This window comes from Acromyrmex echinatior, chromosome 14 (assembly GCF_024713525.1).
Source record: "Acromyrmex echinatior isolate Ae372 chromosome 14, ASM2471352v2, whole genome shotgun sequence".
Classification (NCBI taxonomy): Eukaryota; Metazoa; Arthropoda; class Insecta; order Hymenoptera; family Formicidae; genus Acromyrmex; species Acromyrmex echinatior.
In genome coordinates, this window is record NC_141865.1 from 1191164 (window position 1) to 1210000 (window position 18837).

Here is an 18837-nt window from a genome sequence, read left to right on the forward strand (position 1 = left end):
ACTGATTATACAAATTTTTTGTTTTACAAACACAAATTCACTGCTTTAAAAACAATTCATCGTTTTAAACACAAATTCTCTATACATTGATAATGAATTAAAGCAGAACATATACAGTATACATAGCGCTGATCGAGTTGGGATGATAGCTATCTTATGCTTGTTTCCACCAATGTAGATTAATTTTAATCTCGGTTCAATTTAGGATGTGGTAGAGTTACCACTACGAATGCTTCGAAGCATTTGATTAACCAATCGGAAGTAAGAATTTTACTAATTGACCAATCAAAAGATGCTTCGGAGCATTTATAGCGGCAACTCGACTGCACTCTTATTCTTCATCTTTTTCCAATTTTTAGAACTAGACAGAGAAACTAGAGACTAGAAAAAGACAAAGAGTAAGTTGAAAACCGATTAAAGTTAATTTATATTGGTGGAATATTAATCTCTAAAGTCTCAAACTTTAACGCTTAATAATTTTATTTACGAGGCCGTATTTTTCTGTCAGATTCTTTCGTTTTAAGTGAAAACGCGTCGAATAAGTACATTTTTATTAAAATTTTGATGTATTCTAAATAATTACCGTAGGGCATAATTTATAAAGTAGCGGGAACGGCCATCTTCTTGCCTTTTGTCTGCTATTGGCTAAAGCCCAGTTAGCTATCTAGTTATAGTAGATGTCTATGGTTGCAGCACTTGTAGCGATGTATGGGATCATGAGATACTCAATTGTTTGTAAATATTTTACCATATATATATTTATTTCATATTTCTGCACATTTCTATTCAGCGCGGCGTGAAGTGGTGTGAAGTCTGATCCAATGAGGCGACCGGATTGCTCATTTCTATACACAAATCGCATAATTCCATCACTCGTCGCAACTTTTAGTTTTTGATTAACAACTAACCGATATCGCTTTCTCTTTGAATGAGTCGCGAAAATCAAGAAATTGATGCAATTTCTTATCGTGTATTTAATTCTGAGTGTGTAAATTAACGGGTTGCATTTAGCCGCGATTCTGTAACTTGTTTTGCAATTATAACTTATTGTAATTATGAAATATTAATTTTTTAACTTGATTCCATGTAAAATTCACAATGCGTGAGTTTCACACAAGGTCAAGTTATAAAGAATTAATAACATGTTTAATAAGTAGCTTCGATAATTATACAATTTTGTACTCAAGAAAAGTGCCGAAAAATATATAAATTAAGCTACAAATATTCATGTATAAAATATCGTGCATTGTATCTTGCAGGTATATGGATAGATTAAGATTGAGAAGGAACAATGTCATTGACGTCAGCAGCTACTCCTCGAAAATTGCCAATCTTTGTGTTTCCACAAAGTATTACATTCTACTTGGACGACCAGTCCACCCACAAGCAAGTGTTAACTTTGTATAACCCATATGAATTCCCTGTAAAATTCAGAGGTGACTCTTTGTTTTCTTCTTCTGTTGACAAAAGAATCTTTAATTTTGACCTTATGTCCGTATAATAAATTCTTTGATTTAGTATTATGTACTGCACCATACAAATATCAAGTGGTTGATCCAGAAGGTATAATAAAAGCTAGTTCTTGCGTTGATATTGTTGTCAGACATACAGCAATCTTGACAAATAACTGCAATGTAATTGATAAATTCAGGATACACATGCACGAATATCCTAGTAAGCAGGTAATATAATTTATAACACTAATGATTGACAGAGACACTCGTTCCAGCTCTAAATTCTATCAATTTTACTAGATAATTGGAAAAAGAGACGTAGAAGCTAAACTTCTCCCTGGAACAGTAGATACAGCTGGGAGAACAACACCAGATCCAGATGTGTTTCAACAACTTCCAATAAATGAAAATAGGCAACAAGAATCCTATGCACTCATAGGCCGAAATAAAGCAGTAGACAGTAAGTAAATATTTGAAGATTCGTTTTAACTAAGCTTGAATTTTTTCGATAAATTGTGAATTTTATTTGATATAGAAAAAATAAAATGAAAATTTGTATTTCTATATTGCAAAATGATTTACATCTGCAAAATTTAAATAGTATATTAATGTGTGTGTGTGTGTGTGTGTGTGTGTGCGCGCGCGCGCGCATGTGCACACACGAGAGCTCGTTACATATAAATAAAAAATAAATTCTTTATTGATCATATTTATATAGTAATGAAACAATTATTTTTAAACAAATTAACACAATACGTTAATAGCTACAAATTATATTTTAGGAGGTACGAATTATGTAGCCCTTATTGCAGGAATTATATGTATAATTGGATTGCTTCTACCCACTGAGGGAGAACAAAATTGCAGAATGCCTGATTATTTGCATCTCTCTGTGAATTTCAAATTAATATTCTCATTTGTATTAGGTACGTATGTAATTATACAGATAAATGTATATAGAACTATAAGAATTTTTTTGTAGGTATGGTTGCGAATATCGTTTTAGGACTATAATTATTAAAGTTTTATACAATTGACAACTTTATACACAGGATAGAGGTTCCTAGGATAAAAGCACAATTATCACAAGACTTTATTACATTAGGCCTCCTTTCTTACAAAATGTACTTGATTCTAGTCTATGAATGATAAATTTCAACATTGTATTGACTAAGATAGGATTTGTTTTTATAATTATAATTTTATAAATATATATATATATATATATAAATAACGATAAATATTTATATTACATATATATTGTTTAAAGATATATGACATAAAAAAACATTAATTACTTATGTCATATTTTACATAAAAATAGTCTTATTTTAAAGTGAGGTGGTCTTTAAACGTATGATAAGAGATATTCTGGCTCGTGAATTATAAATTTCCAGGCCTACTGGAAAACTAATGTAAATTCATTATTTAAATCAAGCAATTATGTATATATACCGAAGGAAAATTGTATATGTCTTTTATAAATGACGTAATATGATGAGATAACATAAAAATACTGTTAATGTTTGCATCACTAGCTTAACTTTTCATCTTTTAATGTTGTACATATAATCATATATATAATATATATAATATATATATATATATATATATATATATATATATATATATATATATATATATTGTGATATATCTCGCCATTCATAATATAATCATTTTATATATTCTAATATATTGCCATGATCTCATGTACAGCTAAATAAGAGGGTCTTCCTGTATATAAAGACGGATTGAAATTTAAATATTAAAAATACCTACGATGGACAATTATCATTTTATCCATCTTTTATTATCCTTTACAGTCTCGTTTACTAATGTCATGTCACATGCATGATTTGATAATGAAATTAATTCACAATAAAATAACAAAAATTCCAATTAAATTATCTCCGATATTTGAACTGAAGAAATAGATTGAATGTATCCTCTGGTTTTTTTTTTACATATAGAAACTCTAAAATTAATAAATGATATTAAGTTTTTTAATAGAGCTCTTTTCAGATTTAAACGAAAACTAATAAATATTAATAATCAGTCAATGAGAGCATTAATACATCGCGGTAATTGGAGTGAGTGCAATTAATATAATATATTGTTGACAATTTCACATTAGATTAAATACAAATTGATTGATGTGAATGTTCAGTTTCTTTCAAATCATTTCCAGTAATGTTGAGTACAATTAATTTTCTTTCAATATATCGATACATAAAATTTCTTGGTCAGTTATTGGAATTGAATTTCTAAATCTGACAGAGAATGAGTTTCTCCCTACTGTACAGTTGAAAACTGTCATTTTGTCTCTTTGCTGCTTAATCAAGTGACTATTAAAGAGTACAATAATGTACAAATTTACTTAAATTGTGGTGAAATTATATAAGTTTATATTTTTCAATTCATCCTCTGCCTAGATCACAACCAGTAATTCCATATGCAACATGTCAGTGTAAAATCTTAATCTAACATGAAATATATAGAAATATCGGCTGAAATATCTTGATGAAAGTCAAACATGTGATGAATGTGAACTGTCAAATTTAATCCAGGAGCCATGTCAGTTCAAAGTAATACATAAATTATTAGACAAACTATTGTAATGTCAATTTTGCAAAACACAATTAAGGTGAATACTTAATGTCCCTATTTAAATTTCTCTGTAATGCTAATGAATAGTGCAGAAACTCCGTATCCGATTATACGTTTAAACTATTAATTTGTAATTGAATGTTTAATATTTCCGAAATGAATTTTTGCTCAAATCTTTCTCTATGTAATATCACAATATTTTCCCATTCAAATTCATGATTGTGTTCCAACGTATGTTGGGTGATGAGTCAACGATTAGTTGGAAGTTTTTTTATTTATGTGATTTTTGTGTTCATTAATTCTCTCGTTTTTAATAAATGTCCGTTTACCTCACAAATTGTATCACAGTTATTATATTGAATCTTGTACAACATTTTTGTTAGAATTTGAAGGAAGCTCATCTTTATAGGTTTTAATAATTCTTTTAAGAAGAAACAAAGATTATGTGAGAGAAAATGTGGATGTTAATCCTTAATTCACACATCAATCGGTTTGTATTTAATCTAACATGAAATTGTCAACAATGTATTATATTAAATACTCCAACTACCGTGATGTATTAATGCTCTTATTAATACCTGGTTATTAACATTTATTAATTTTCTAGAATTAATATTAACATAGGCAACAATCATTTCGAGAAACCTATTTTCGCAAAACTGGACAGAGGCGCAATACATATTCATCTAATCACAGGATACACAGCCATAAATTTTTTCCTCATATTGAACATCATGGAAATCAAGACGTTTATTTATTTATTTTGACGTGTAGTCATTATTTACATAAGTTACAACACAGATACTTATGATTGAAGTGTATCATCAAATGGATGTTTCCCAATATTTCACGTCTTTTTTACTTTTTTCTTATCAGATACGTGATCTTTTCAGAGAAGTATAATAAGAATCGGCTGTATTTTCAGAAAAACGTAACATGATTAGATAAAAGAAAAATTTCTCTTTGGATGATTTTCAATGAATTGTTTAAATTACCTTAAGTCTGTCAGGGAAGTTTTAATATGCCTCGTTCTCAAAATTATACAGCTTTAGAGATTTCGATGTACATTCTTCAAACTGTCGTTGTGGGTTTTATATTCCATAGTGGCGGTAGGTGGAAGATGTAATACTCTTCTCAAAGTATCTCTAATTCGTGCTGTTATCGTCACATCTGACGCTGTTTTATTCCATACACATATTATATCCTCCTATCAAATTAACCAATTTATTCAATAAAAAAAAGTTCTTATATTTTATGTAAACTGAAAATAGGTATAATCTCTCACTCACCTGAAATCTTATAGATACAACGGCACCACAGATTTCTTCTCCTACCATAAATTGTTCTCCTAATATTGCCAATATAAGATTTTCCCAACATCTAGAAACTAAACCTTTTCGTAATCTCACTATCCACTTGCCACCTTTTTGATTCGCTTCGTCCTAGAAAGAAGAAAACTGATACATAATATGTATGCAATAAACACAGTGAATGCAAAAAGAATTCTTGCAGAGATTTTTATAAAAAAAAAGCTTAATTTGTAGAAAATAAACTAGCAATTTATTAACAAATGAATATATTATTCTAATATAAACAAAAAAACTTAACGAAAATAACAGTATTCAGAATCTTAGAACTTTTTCTTCTTTAGAATGATCTAAATTTTTCAACTGTATAGATACTTTTTGTGCATCCACAATAATACACTTTTTCATTTTCATCATTCAAATAATATATTTTAATTATTATTTATTTTTAGGTAAAATAATTTTAAGATAGGTAATTTATTTTAAGGTTTGTTAATGAATTGCTAATTAATATTTATTTTTAAAAAATAAAGATTTTTAAGATATCTCATCTGTATGAATACTTTTTGCACTCACTATAAAAAGGAAAAGACAATGCTTACCTCCCACATGGGTTTTATACCAACTTTGAAAAGATGGAAGTCTGTGTGTGTCGTAAGATCTGATGGTCGTACTAAATGACTGTAAAGACCCCAGAACTGCTCTACGCTTGCAAATCTGCCGACCAATTTTAAATTTTGGTCATAACTCTGTATATTAGTCTTGCCAGGACTACGCCGGCTGTACCACAGTGCATAAGCATATTGTAATTTATGCTCATTTGGACTTATCTCTATTGAAGGCTGTTAATAAAATATTGATCTTCAGATTTTTATTAATGCTAATGTACTTCCACCATTAACAAGATCTCTGTTCTACTCACTAATGGACTCTTTTCTGCCTTTTGATTATCCTTTGATTGAGACTCTTCATCTCCGCTGTCTTCTGTGCCTTTCAACCTGTAAGTGCTGTCATAATTTGTAAGTCAAACATAACAGAAATCAAATACCTCAAGCATTTGTTACATATTAATCTTCCAAAACTGATGTCAAAATCTGTAGCGCAGTTATTGATGTTGGGTCTGTGAAAACCTATATTAAATTATACTTAATTAATTAATGCCTTTTAGCTAGCATAAATTTAATTCCATGTGTTTAAACAATAAAGTCAGATGGATTTGCAATTTTTAATTTTGTGAATTTTATTATTTAACTGGTATCTATATATATTTATTGCAAGCTCTTAAATTTTTGTAAGTTAAAGTAGAATACTGATTTTTAATTAATATAATGTGTTTTATATAGATGACAAACTTAATGATAAATGATTATCGGAATATGATGAGAAAAATGAGTGATAAAAAGCAAAGACAGAGCGAAAATCCTAGGTAAGAAAGAAACAATATATTAGACAATGATATAGAACCTATTAGCTACAGAAGAGATGGCTTTAATTCTAGTATTATTAACTCTTGATGTAATTTATAATTTTATGTTATTTTAATGTAGCTAATGAAGAATGAGAAAATGAATGAAGTCAAAACTTACTACTTATTACAGATAACTATTTATTATCATTTTCAAATTTATTAGTATTAATATACTAACATCTTTTATAAGCATGAGTATTGACTTTTGTTTAATAGATCTTAATTTTTTTAATTTATTCAATTAATTTATAAATGTAACAAAGAATATATTAAGTGTCTTCAATAGGCCTACTATCAGCTCTGGAGGATTAATAAGGATGACTTCAATAAATGTTGATTAACTTTAAGATATTTTTTCAAAAAAATGTTATAAAATGATGCAACAAATATAAGACCTATTCTTTTTAATTAAATTTCTTGCATAATTTATCTTTTTTGCATACAATTATTCTTTTTCTTTTCAATATTTATTATGGAAAAAAAAGAAACATAAACTGTGCAAAAAGTTTAGCTAAAAAGAACAGGTCTAGTTTCATTCTAACTTATTGCACTATTCAGAACATTTTTCGAAAAAAAATCTTTAATTGGCAGAAATACTCTATTTCTATATAAATCACCGTTCCTGATCTAATCTTTCTTTCCTATTATCAAACAATAAGAGAAATCAATAATATTTACGTTAACAAAATAGGCATCACACAACAAGATAATTGTTTGTTAAGATAAAACGAATCATTGGCTCATAAGAGAAACCATAAATTCTAATCAATATTGGTTATCCCGTCCTTTTCATCGTCGAGAGTTGAAATTGAAATTTCAGATCAGAATGCAACAGATAGGAACATTTATCCGGACCGTACGATGTTCTATTATATGCAGTACAGGTCCAATTAGATTCTAATTAGATTCGGTTTAATTTTTATCTTTTTTAATTCTTAAAACTAGAAGAAAATAAAAAGTAAATTAAACCGAGACTAAAGTTAAAGGTATTAGAAAAGAGCAGCACTCGACGCGCGTCTAACCTCGAAAAAAAAAACCCGTCCGCGATAAAAGCACTTACGTTTCGAACTTATTGGACATGCTTGCGACTACCGGGACAAAAATGCGTGCTCCAAAGGAATATTAAATCGTGTACGAGTATAACAAAGCTCCGTAAAACTTTTTGTCTGTTCACTGGCACATCAACTTTCACACCTGTAGTGTTTTCAGTAAACTGTTGATCGTTTAGCACCGGCAGCACCATGGTAGAATTAATACGAGGCCTGTTCTTTTTAGCTAAAGTTCTTGCATGGTTCATCTTTCTTTTTCTCTCGCCGTTAAAGAGAAAAAGAGAATAGATGAACTTTGCAAGAACTTTAAAAAGAACAGACCTAAGGTAAAACCTTAGGTTTTAGATCATCCAATCAGCATTTTAGATCGGGAAGAATACATCAATGGCTGCGAGCGCTTACTCAACTGTAGAGTCTGTTGAACGCAGCCATTGGCTAAATATATAAACCAATCATATTGATAAATTTTAGATAAGTCTTCAGAATAGCTACCTCACCTCCGATTTCGATGAAATTAGGCTCGTTCGATGCGTTTTTGCATAAAATGAAAGAATCTGGCAAAAAAAATTCGGGATTACCTTACAAAGCGAGATATTGAACGTAAAGCGGGGAGCACAAACTCTTGCATAACACATAACATGTAATACATAAGAAAATATACCAATCAACGTCCTTTGTTTCTTCCCATTCTATGAAATAAAGAACTCAGATTGGTTAAATTTCTTATGCATAATATATGAGGCATAAAAAAATGAATCAATAAAAGTCCTTTATTTTTTTCTTTTCCGTGAAATAAAGGATTCTGATTGGTTGATTTTCTTATGCTTCACATGTCTCATGACGAGAGTCTGTGCTTCCCGCTTAATAGTTGGCAACTATTGAGGTTAGAAAATCTGTCATGTGAAGTGTATAGACAATAGTGCTTATTAGTTCGAGACGGCTAAGCCTGTTTGGAGGCCTAAATGCCTAGAAGTCGCAGCCTAGACAGTAAAAAGACTGTTCTCACACCCCATGCACTATCTTCATGGGTTAGAAATACTATACACAGCCATCGACACATAGCCACCGAATATTCCCCTGTTACAGTCAAACGACAGGAGAATGCTCGACTGTAATTGATTGGTTCTTACATTCTGATCCGGATTAAACCCTCGGTGGAAACTAAGCCAATGTCACGTTTCCACTATGATGAAAAATATCCAATCAAATGAGAGAGTAAATCACTTTTATCATTGGCTGCTTGCAGTGGACTCAACAGTTGAGTGAGCGCTCGCTGTTATTAGTGTATTCTTTTCATCCAATCAGCATTTTAGATCTAGAAGAATATATAATAGCAGCAAGTGCTCAATTGTTGAGTTCGCTGAACGCAGCCATTTAGAGTTTCGAGATACACAATCGATCCTCTGGTCATATTGTCTCCGCATACTTCATGAAGGCAAGAGCCATTAACTAAGAAGGAATTATGAGTGCACATACTGGCTGCGATCGATTTAGATGCTTTCAGCGCTTTCAGTAGTTCTATTCTTATTTTACGTCTAATAAACGATAAAGACAGAATGATGATTACAAGCGTTTAAAGCGCGTGAGCGTCCAAATCGACCACAGCCACCATATTATCCCTTTCACCATGGCGTATTCGTTGGCATCAGTTGGCATCGCTGGATAGATATCCAAGAACCTTTAAAAATATACCTTTAATCTGTTAACAGTTAAATAGTTAATGCATTAGCCATTTTTTGATCGAACTTCTCAACGGATCTCTTTGAGCAGCGAGTCTGGAATAATCCGGATTTTCTTTCAGGCACTCTCAGTTCAGAGAGAATTGAATGTGATTGAATCACATGTTGGGATAATTGATGACGCCGAGTACATTCCACAAATTTGATTGAATCGTGGACAGTTCAATTAATCTTAAGTATTCTGGAGGTAAGCTCACTATGCAATTCTCACTAGCCTTTAACCTTTCTATCCAACTTTTTCAAGATTTCCACGGATGTGCGCGTGTAATCGATAGTTATTATCGTTTCTTGCTTCCTCCCATTGTCACGTTTTCACGTTTGAAATGATTCGTACGAAGGAGAATGACACACCATTCTCGACGTATGAAATGAAATCGCGGAGTCATTCCAGATAGGATCATCTGTGAATTAATTAAATATCCAATAATGATATTTAATACACATTATTTAATAGAACATGCATCTATTATTTCATCGTCAAAGTTGAATATTATGCCATTACATTTAGATAATTTATATAAAACAGTCTTTTTAATGCATATTAATTCAGTATAATATAAATTTAATTATAATGAATTCTGTTGGATGCATTGGTTATATTAAAATCATTGACTACGTTTACATCCAACGACTTGATAGCGATCCAACTTATATCAGAATCCAAACTAGGTCTATTTACCAATCATTTACATCGAAACAGATTTAAAAATTGACAGAATCATATTTAGATCATGCTGATATAGGTTGCAGGCTAAGCACACGATGTAAACGTAGCCATTGTACATTGATTTAATCTAAATATAAAAGTAAAATGCAAACATTACGAATTATGTAGGTTTTATTTAACTGCACAATAAAATATGAAATTAAAAACCTCATGATTTTATATTTATATGAAATACTTGATTTTATATTTATATTAAATACACATTATTACATCAATTTGTGTATGATGTCTTTAATATGCACTACATTCAATCAAATTTGTTATCAAATACACTATATGATACATTGTATAAGATTCATTACATAATTACATAATTAACTACCATATTATTTATATGTACACATTTGAGTTATATTTAAAATTCACAAGTATCTCTCACTTGTGAATAACTTTTATTAATGACTATTTCTATTAATTTTAATCTTGATTTAATTTACTTTTTACTTTTTTTTATAGTTCTAAAAATTAGGAAGATAACAATAAAATTATAAAACAATTAATAACAAGTAAATTAAATCGAGATTAAAGTTAATCTATATTGGTAAAAATGAATATCAGAGTGATTTTAATAAGCATTTAAAGTAAGCTCCACTAATGTAAGACAATTTTAATTTTGATTAAATTTACTCTTTACCTTCTTCTAATTCTAAGAATTTGAAAAAGATATAATAAATTAAACTGAGATTAAAGTTAATCTTTTATTGGTGGAATGGGAATTAAGGCTAATCTTAAAGAAGAATTAAAAATTATATTTAAAAGAATTAAAAATTATTATTAAGATATTTGAAAAACAATAAAGTAAAATAGTACATTAGATTTATTAAACTCAATGTCAAAAAATTAAAGTGTTAATAACGAGAAAATGAGTAGGCATAAAAGGCAGATATTTACAGCGAAAAGTAAGATGTGTGAGGCTGATTGCTATATGTATGAAAAAAGATGTTCAGAATGTGAAATGGAAATAGCAGTGACATGAAATGAAAGTAACAAAAATAAAAGAAAAGTCAAACATCAAATAATTATTTGCTCATATTTGAGCTTTCTTTTATTTGTATTGCTTTGCGATTATCGAGCTTGATATTAATATTTCTTTGGAATGAAAGTGCTTTGTAATAAAAAAAGAGCGAAAGTCTGAGAGTGCAAAATACATGTACCAAGATGTAATCATGACATGTCACAGGATCTTGTATTATATAATTTATTATATCTTATATATATATTTATTAGAGATCTTTTTATCACATGAATCTAAATAACACGTGTACACATATATCACATGCATACACATTTAAAACCATAATCTTTAATATTTACACAATTTTGTAATGTAATTTGATGCTTATTGCTCATTTCTCTTGACATACTTACAGATAATTCAGAGACCCTTACACCATGGTTAACGTTAATACAAGAGTATTCTTTGACGTTGAGGTCGGTGGACTGCCTATGGGCAGAATAGTCTTTGAGCTATTTTCAGACACTTGTCCCATAACATGCGAGAATTTTCGAGCGTTATGTACTGGAGAAAAAGGACTTGGGAATACGACAAACAAACCGTTGCATTACAAAGGCATCGTTTTTCATCGGGTCGTAAAAGATTTTATGATTCAAGGAGGAGATTTCTCGATAGGCAATGGAACAGGTGGCGAGTCGATTTATGGTGGTACATTTGGAGGTAAATATATAAGATTTTAGTTACAAAATCTTCATTTAGTATATTAATTTAAAGAGAAAAAATGGAAATCTGCCTTCTTAATAATCATTGATTCTTTTTACAGATGAAAACTTTATTATGAAACATAACAAGCCTTTCTTGTTATCAATGGCGAATCGTGGTAGAGATACCAATGGTTCACAATTTTTCATGTAAGTACATTAAGATAATATGTAAAGTTATTCTCTATAAAATTAGTGATACATGTATGCATGTATAAATTTTACAATCTGTAAGTTTAATAATATATATATTACAAAGGTAAATTGAAACTAAGGTAAATATTATACACATTATGTTGTTATATATATGGCAAAATCTTACAAGTATTTTTAGCAAGCAAGATATTACAACATGATTATTATATGTTTTCCTTGTATTAATAGATTTCTTTTTAGAGAATAATTTTCTGAATTTGCCTTCTCTCTATTAATAATTGGGCGTTTTATGTAAATCATGGTAAATAAAGTTAATAACATTTATATTTAGTCACATTTTCCAAAAATTTTTTTACTAAGTACATATAAATGTGGGAAATTCAAGCAATATGAGGCCAATTTCCAATTATATCATATGTTCCAAATATACATGATCAACAAATTTAATTTCATGGTAAAAGCAAGTTTTAATTTTACACGAATGTACAATATTACTCCCATAATATTTACGGCGGCGAACTCACGGCAAATGTTGAAAAAAACATAGGAATAAGAATCATTCTGGAGGAATGAATAACTTAGCGATGTTTTTGCGTAGTCGTGAGGGGGTCTGCACATCACTACTACAACACAATGACCAATGAAAGCTCTGGCTCTTTCTGTTCATCTCTCATCCCCTTAATCATATTTTGTTGTTGTAGTACAACACAACCAGCGCCTCACCTCGACAAGTGAGTATACATATTGATTCTGAGATATTCTGTTTTAACTGAATATTAAACTAATGTTTTAACTTGTTAAAAATAATCCAAGCTGCTTTGTTTACAAGCTTGTTTGTCTATATGAAAATGTTTTTATTTTCAGTGTCCATGTGGTTTTTGGAGAAGTAGTGTCTGGGCAAGAGATCATTACGCATATTGAAGGACTTCCAGTAGACCGAATGTCACGTCCATTACAAGATGCTAAGGTTGTGAACTGTGGCGAATTAGTTTTGAAGATCAAAAGTAAAGGTATAATCGTTTTCCATTTTTTCAAATACAAATATAGAGAGTCAAATATATTATATCTATGTCATAACATGTGTACATTTGCAGCAAAAAAACGAGAAGCGAAGCAAAGTAGTTCGGCGGATTCAGAGTCTGATTCTTATGCTGATAAAGCGAAGAAGAAAAAGAAGAGCAAGAAAAGGTATGTAAACTGTACGTCCGGATGTTCAATATTGCAATAATCACATTACCTTGTTTCAGTAAAAAGAGAGCAAAGTCAGAAGAAGGTGAGATTCGGGATTCTGAGGAAGACGATGGGAAACCTCATCCATTAGTATCCGTAACCAAAATTGATCCCGACGAAATTCCAGAAGTACCAGCAAATAAATTTTTATATAGGGCAGGGTCTACCAATAATGCAAATCAGAAAGAATTTAGACAGCATTATGGAAGAGATCGTGTACGATCTCATAGAAAGACTGGTCGTATTTTCAAGGGTAGAGGAATATTCGTAAGTGATAATATAAATTGTTATTGAGGCTCCTGAGTAGTCATCACAGCCATATTGAATCATGACGTCAGTAGCGAGAAATGTCACGTTAATTTTTGTTACGTGCCATTTGTAAATAAAGAATTTGAATAAAACAAAATGAGATAAGATTGCTTTAAAATATTTGTAAAAATGAACAAAAACTATACTTATTCTTCTTTGACGATCATTTTTATGATAAATAATCATAAAAAATGATAAAAGATATATATAAGCGAAAATAGACTACGCATGCATATTGAATAAAAGCACTTCACTTTCATTTTATCCAATAATTATTTACTTGTTAAAGGGCATAAGAATAGCTTCGTCCATTTTTACAATTGTTTTAAAACGATCTCATCATTTCATTTTATCCAAATTGTCTTTATTTACAAAAAGCACGGAATCAAAATTAACGCGCCAGCATCATTTCTCACTTCTGACGTCACGATTCAATATGGCTATGGTAACAACTCAAGAATCTTTAGAAACTACGGTTGTCCAATTCATAAATTGCATATAAACGAATAGATAAGAATACAGCGTCAGATTAATTTAACTGATTTGTCTTTTGCTCTTGTCTATTTGCTATTAACTTTAACTAACGTTGTGGACATTTATATAAATTTCCAGCGATATCATACTCCTTCTCGAAGTCGTTCTAGAAGTATGACACCACCTCATTGGAAGCAAGCTCAAAATCGTACTATCAAATTGCATGAATTTCAGGTACATGTTAGTATTTATATGCTCACTTACTACAACAAAATAAGTTTGCTAAAAAAAAAATTCAAAAAAAATTCAATATTTTTTGACTCATTAAAATTTTATAATATTCATTTTGAAATGCAATTTTGGTATAATAATTGATTATAGAGGCATATGAAAATAGGCTACGCATGTGCATTGAATTTCATTTGCCTTTTATCACTTTTTATAATTATTTACTGTGAAGAGAAACACTGTCATAAGAATAGCTTTCGTCCATTTTTATAATTGTTTTAAAGTGGACTAAGAGTATTCTCTTGTTTAAAGTATGTTCTTTTTTTCTTTATATGTATTTCCGTTCTTTTTCTATAAGCAAAGGATCATTTTTTAGTTATGTAGCAAATGAGCGATATGTCAAAAATGTGTAATTGTTTTATGCATTGTTTCATATTGTAGAAAATAGAAAAAGAGCGTCTCAAAAAAGAAGAAGAGTTTAAACAACGTGAAATTGACAGAATTAAAAGATTCGTAGAGAATCCCGATGAAAATGATCAATTGCCAGATCTCGATAACAATATATGCACAACGAAATTAACAGAGAATAAAGAGAACGATCAAGTAGACGAACCAGCGGTTACGACTAAAATCGCACAAGATAATAACGTAAAGAGAAACACGGAAGGAAATGATATTATGCAGAACAAGGAGGAGATTAAACATAGCAAATATGAGAAGTCATTTAAACGTGATGCTAACCGTTCTTACAATGATAGAAATTCTCGGCGTGATTCTAAAGATACTAACAGAAGACGCGAACGCTCTCGATCAAGAGATCGTCGAAGATCCAGAGAGAGAGATTATGGTCGTAGAACAAGTCGTGATAGAAGAAATCGGAGAAATTATTCTCCTCGAAGACGAGATTCTTACAGAACCAACAGACCTGGAAGAGATAACAGGCACTATGATAAGCGCAATGATCGACGTCGGAATAATTCGAATTCCCATCAGGACAATGATATCAACTCTCGTTACAATAAAAATAAATATAAGAAGAACGATAATGTATCAGACACGAACCAGGCGAAATTTAAACGCCGTTCACAGTCAAACAGCTCCAGTAGTCGACACTCCAAAGATTAATCCGCGTCGTTTTCACGTTCTTTTTTCGCTTATTGACACCAATGAAATACTATTAAAGTAAAATTTGTGACTTATTTAAAAAATAAATATTTGAACGATTAGTTTATAATGCAGTATTTATTATCAGATATTTCATAGATAAGCATATACAATAATATATATGTTTCTGCGATCTACACAATAGAGTTTTTTAATCGCCGCACTGATGAACAGCACTAGAACTTTTTTTTCTCTCACCAAACATCAAATATAAGTCTATTATTTTAAGTACGAGTGATACTAATTCTTCTTTTTCTTCTTGTCCGCTTGCTCGAGTTTTTGACCCAAGAAGACACTAGTTCAGCTATAAAAAATAGATTTAATAAAACTGTAATCAGATTAGAGAATGGCAGCGAATTCGGCACTGACTCTGCTTTGGTGCTGTCCTGACATGATGTAAGTGTAAAACCACTTCGGTGCTATGCCAAACTGCACTGTCGGAAACGTCAGTGCAACACTTCTTGAACTCGTTCATTTATTTGGTTAGCCCGAATATAAATTCAGCTATACTAAGTCAGTTTTCATTTGCTGAATATGACAAAATGGACTGATACAGTTCATAAGCCGAATGTGTGGCATTGAAAAAGTTCGCACTGAGTGTGCACTAGTGCAATCTGCTGAATGATTCGCTGTGAGATTGAAGATTGGATTGTAATTTAATCAATCAGCAAAGTTCATTAAATTTGAGATTGGTTTTCTTTTTTCCGAGTGATTAAATTCCAATCCAATCTCAAATCTCTCTTTATCATGTATTGCTATGAAACTGAACTTTTTTCCCATTATTCATATGGATATATTATAATTGTGGGGATGTAATTTTTAATTAAAAATAATTCCCATCAATTACAATTAACTGTTATAATTATATTTGAATACTAAAGCATAAAATAATTAATACTGCATTATCTAATCGTCCAAATATTGAAAATCATGCAAATATCTTTTAGATAATCAATTTGGGATATCTCGCTAATGCTACTGAGCATTCTAATACTATCGATGTACAATCACCAACATATTTGCGAAATGCGAATTAATAATACCATAATAATATTGGAGCAATATATCTCGTTTTTCTTTCGATTACATATTTGTGATTGATGCACATGCTTTATCATTGGAATGTACAATAAGGTTTATCTACAACATTTACATACTTTTATGAGAATGTCTATTTTTCACATCTTCTTTTCTATGTTGGATATATATGTATATTGTATTGGTAAATATTTTTTAAAAATATTTCTGTATGAAGTCTCCAAAACTTTTCAATATCAATTCTTTTTAGAATTCACATAGTTGTTCTGTTAAAATGCATGTATGCATTTATATATAGGGTGTACAAAACAGAGTGTACAAAAAGTCTCGGGCCCTTTAAATATCTTGAGAAGAGTAAACATTTTTGAAAAATGTTTCAGACAAAAGTTGTAGGGTTTAAAAAGATTCATTCACTAATCACACATGTTTGACTTTGGATGGCGTTGCCAAGGTTAGATCATCAAATCGATTTTTTTTTTAATGGGACACTATTTTTTATAAGAATCTAATAGCTTTTCAGTTTTTATTGTTCAGAACATATGGATAACATTCAAGAGATTTTAGCTTGGTTGGATATGTTGAGTAATGGTAATATCGGCGGTACTCTAACTTTCAAGTTTTATAATTTGAAAAATACTTGATAAAAAATAATTATTATAGTGTTTTGGAAAGCTCTTGACATCAGCTATTAAATTCTGACATCAAAAATAGGATGTTCCTTAGTTTAAAAAATTGATTTGACCTTGACCTGACCTTAGCGACACCATTCAAAGTCAAACGGATGTCTTCTTCTTAATTAATGACATCTGCCTCTAGGAACAAGCGTTTAAAGCTCATTACAACCAGATCGCGTTTCAAAATAGAATACATAAAAGCGAGTTTGAATACTAATGACTCTGACACATCAGCGCGAGCGATTAATATCGCGCTGGTGTGCCAAAGTCATTAGACTGCGGTCGATTTGAACGCTCACACGCTTTAGCCCATCTACAATAAATTTTTAAGCTTTAAGCTATAAGAAATGGATGAATCACAATCGATTATTCTTTTCGCATTCTGCTGTAATTGGTCAGTTTCTTATGGTTTAAAACTTAAAACATCTAGTAGATTCGGATTTAAGCGCTTGTAATCATCATTCTATCTTTATCGTATTAGATGTAAAATAAAAATAGAAGTACTGAAAAGCGCTGAAAGCGTCCAAATCAACCGCAACCTTGGTCAAAGAAATGTGATCAGTAAATAGATCTTTTTAAACCTTACAACTTTTGTCTGAAATTTTTCTCAAAAATGCTTATTTTTCAAGATATTTAATGGGTTTATTGAATTTTTGTACACCCTGTGTGTATATGTGTGTGTATATATGTATGCACACACACACACACACACATTATATGTATAAATACACATATATATGTATAAATTTGTAATAAATAAATTACTTATTATACGTGGTTTTCGTATAATAAAAAACTAATTTTTGTTAAATAGATTTAACAATAATATCCATTATTCCTATATCAGTAAATTTAAGTACTTGTTTTAATTAATATTGTTTCGAATATATACTGTGCATTATTTATCGAATATAATCATTTTAAAAATATTAGCGATATTGCTACAAAAACATTCATAAATTTGTAACATCTTTTTGATTAATGCTCGTTGAAATTTAGAAAAAATAGATTTGATGCTTTGTTTATTACTACCAAGTATATATACATCGTAACAATGCTATTTTTTCAATTTGCATCTTATATCCGAATAATTTTATGCAATTATACGCAATATTATATGATGATACGTATCACATCCATGTATCATATGGTACACATCATGTATTAAGTTATCATATCATATTAATATTAATAATATAATTTATCTTTATCAGACATGTATCTCTGTTTGTACGTATGTAAAGCCATTTAAAGTTGTATTGTCGCTGATTGACGCATTAAAACTTTTTTCTAGGCTATCTAGAGGTGGAAATAATTTCTATAGGTTCACTTTATTTTACAAAATATATTTATAAATTGATAATAAGCCCTCTACAAAACTGATAAAGCGACGCTTAAAGCTTAACAAATTTCAACGATCAATCTGTATTGAATAAAGAATTCGATGCCGATGAAACGTGTAATAATTGTAAACGTAAACTCCCTTGGATTACACGT

General features: G+C 30.1%; 4 protein-coding genes across 17 annotated transcripts in view; 2 read left to right on the forward strand and 2 right to left on the reverse strand.

Annotated features, from left to right (window-relative positions):
* The first annotated feature begins 643 nt into the window (after window positions 1-643).
* On the forward strand, window positions 644-6960 carry LOC105144656 (motile sperm domain-containing protein 1). 6 transcript variants are annotated; one of them, XM_087413473.1, is made up of 6 exons: window positions 644-735; window positions 1260-1436; window positions 1519-1682; window positions 1755-1914; window positions 2237-2380; window positions 6712-6960. In XM_087413473.1, the coding sequence occupies exons 2-6, from the start codon at window positions 1292-1294 to the stop codon at window positions 6732-6734; spliced, it is 636 nt and encodes a 211-aa protein (XP_087269599.1). In that variant the 5' UTR covers window positions 644-735; window positions 1260-1291; the 3' UTR covers window positions 6735-6960. The 6 variants fall into 6 exon arrangements, with proteins under 6 accessions (XP_087269599.1, XP_011051994.1, XP_011051999.1 ...); XM_011053692.2 differs by lacking the exon at window positions 6712-6960 and adding an exon at window positions 2437-3242; XM_011053697.2 differs by lacking the exon at window positions 6712-6960 and adding an exon at window positions 2437-3242 and having other exon boundaries at window positions 2267-2380.
* Window positions 5062-8159, reverse strand: LOC105144655 (eukaryotic translation initiation factor 4E homologous protein). Of its 2 annotated transcripts, XM_087413472.1 has the most exons (6): window positions 7897-8159; window positions 7515-7777; window positions 6291-6375; window positions 5971-6210; window positions 5351-5503; window positions 5062-5268 (listed from the first exon to the last, which is right to left on the reverse strand). In XM_087413472.1, exons 2-6 carry the CDS (start codon window positions 7529-7531, stop codon window positions 5110-5112), a joined length of 654 nt encoding a protein of 217 aa, XP_087269598.1. In that variant the 5' UTR covers window positions 7532-7777; window positions 7897-8159; the 3' UTR covers window positions 5062-5109. The 2 variants fall into 2 exon arrangements, with proteins under 2 accessions (XP_087269598.1, XP_011051993.1); XM_011053691.2 differs by lacking the exon at window positions 7515-7777 and having other exon boundaries at window positions 7897-8155.
* A 1249-nt stretch (window positions 8160-9408) lies between these two features.
* Window positions 9409-15690, forward strand: Moca-cyp (nuclear cyclophilin protein Moca-cyp). 8 transcript variants are annotated; one of them, XM_011053685.2, is made up of 9 exons: window positions 9409-9811; window positions 11722-12026; window positions 12130-12217; window positions 12925-12954; window positions 13088-13233; window positions 13318-13411; window positions 13471-13720; window positions 14375-14476; window positions 14906-15690. In XM_011053685.2, exons 2-9 carry the CDS (start codon window positions 11744-11746, stop codon window positions 15587-15589), a joined length of 1677 nt encoding a protein of 558 aa, XP_011051987.1. In that variant the 5' UTR covers window positions 9409-9811; window positions 11722-11743; the 3' UTR covers window positions 15590-15690. The 8 variants fall into 8 exon arrangements, with proteins under 8 accessions (XP_011051987.1, XP_011051989.1, XP_011051990.1 ...); XM_011053687.2 differs by having other exon boundaries at window positions 9410-9811; window positions 14375-14470; XM_011053688.2 differs by lacking the exon at window positions 9409-9811 and having other exon boundaries at window positions 11885-12026; window positions 12822-12954.
* A 2980-nt stretch (window positions 15691-18670) lies between these two features.
* Window positions 18671-18837, reverse strand: part of ALiX (programmed cell death 6-interacting protein-like protein AliX) — an 8271-nt gene continuing 8104 nt past the window's right edge. The window contains exon 15 of the mRNA XM_011053684.2: window positions 18671-18837. This exon is cut by the window's right edge and continues 221 nt beyond it. The gene's annotated coding sequence lies outside the window, so the exon portion shown is untranslated.

Bases quoted from the DNA above. Each gene is read 5' to 3' on its own strand.
- LOC105144656 (XM_011053692.2), top strand. From the start codon at position 1,292: ATGTCATTGACGTCAGCAGCTACTCCTCGAAAATTGCCAATCTTTGTG. The intron at 1,915-2,236 runs GTAAGTAAATAT...ATTATATTTTAG, and splicing joins CCGAAATAAAGCAGTAGACA to GAGGTACGAATTATGTAGCC. The intron at 2,381-2,436 runs GTACGTATGTAA...ATTTTTTTGTAG, and splicing joins AATATTCTCATTTGTATTAG to GTATGGTTGCGAATATCGTT.
- Moca-cyp (XM_011053685.2), top strand. From the start codon at position 11,744: ATGGTTAACGTTAATACAAGAGTATTCTTTGACGTTGAGGTCGGTGGA. The intron at 12,027-12,129 runs GTAAATATATAA...TTCTTTTTACAG, and splicing joins TTATGGTGGTACATTTGGAG to ATGAAAACTTTATTATGAAA. The intron at 14,477-14,905 runs GTTAGTATTTAT...TTCATATTGTAG, and splicing joins TGCATGAATTTCAGGTACAT to AAAATAGAAAAAGAGCGTCT.
- LOC105144655 (XM_011053691.2), bottom strand. From the start codon at position 7,916: ATGTCCAATAAGTTCGAAAC. The intron at 6,211-6,290 runs GTGAGTAGAACA...TTTTATTAACAG, and splicing joins AGGCAGAAAAGAGTCCATTA to CCTTCAATAGAGATAAGTCC. The intron at 5,269-5,350 runs GTGAGTGAGAGA...TTAATTTGATAG, and splicing joins TTGTATCTATAAGATTTCAG to GAGGATATAATATGTGTATG.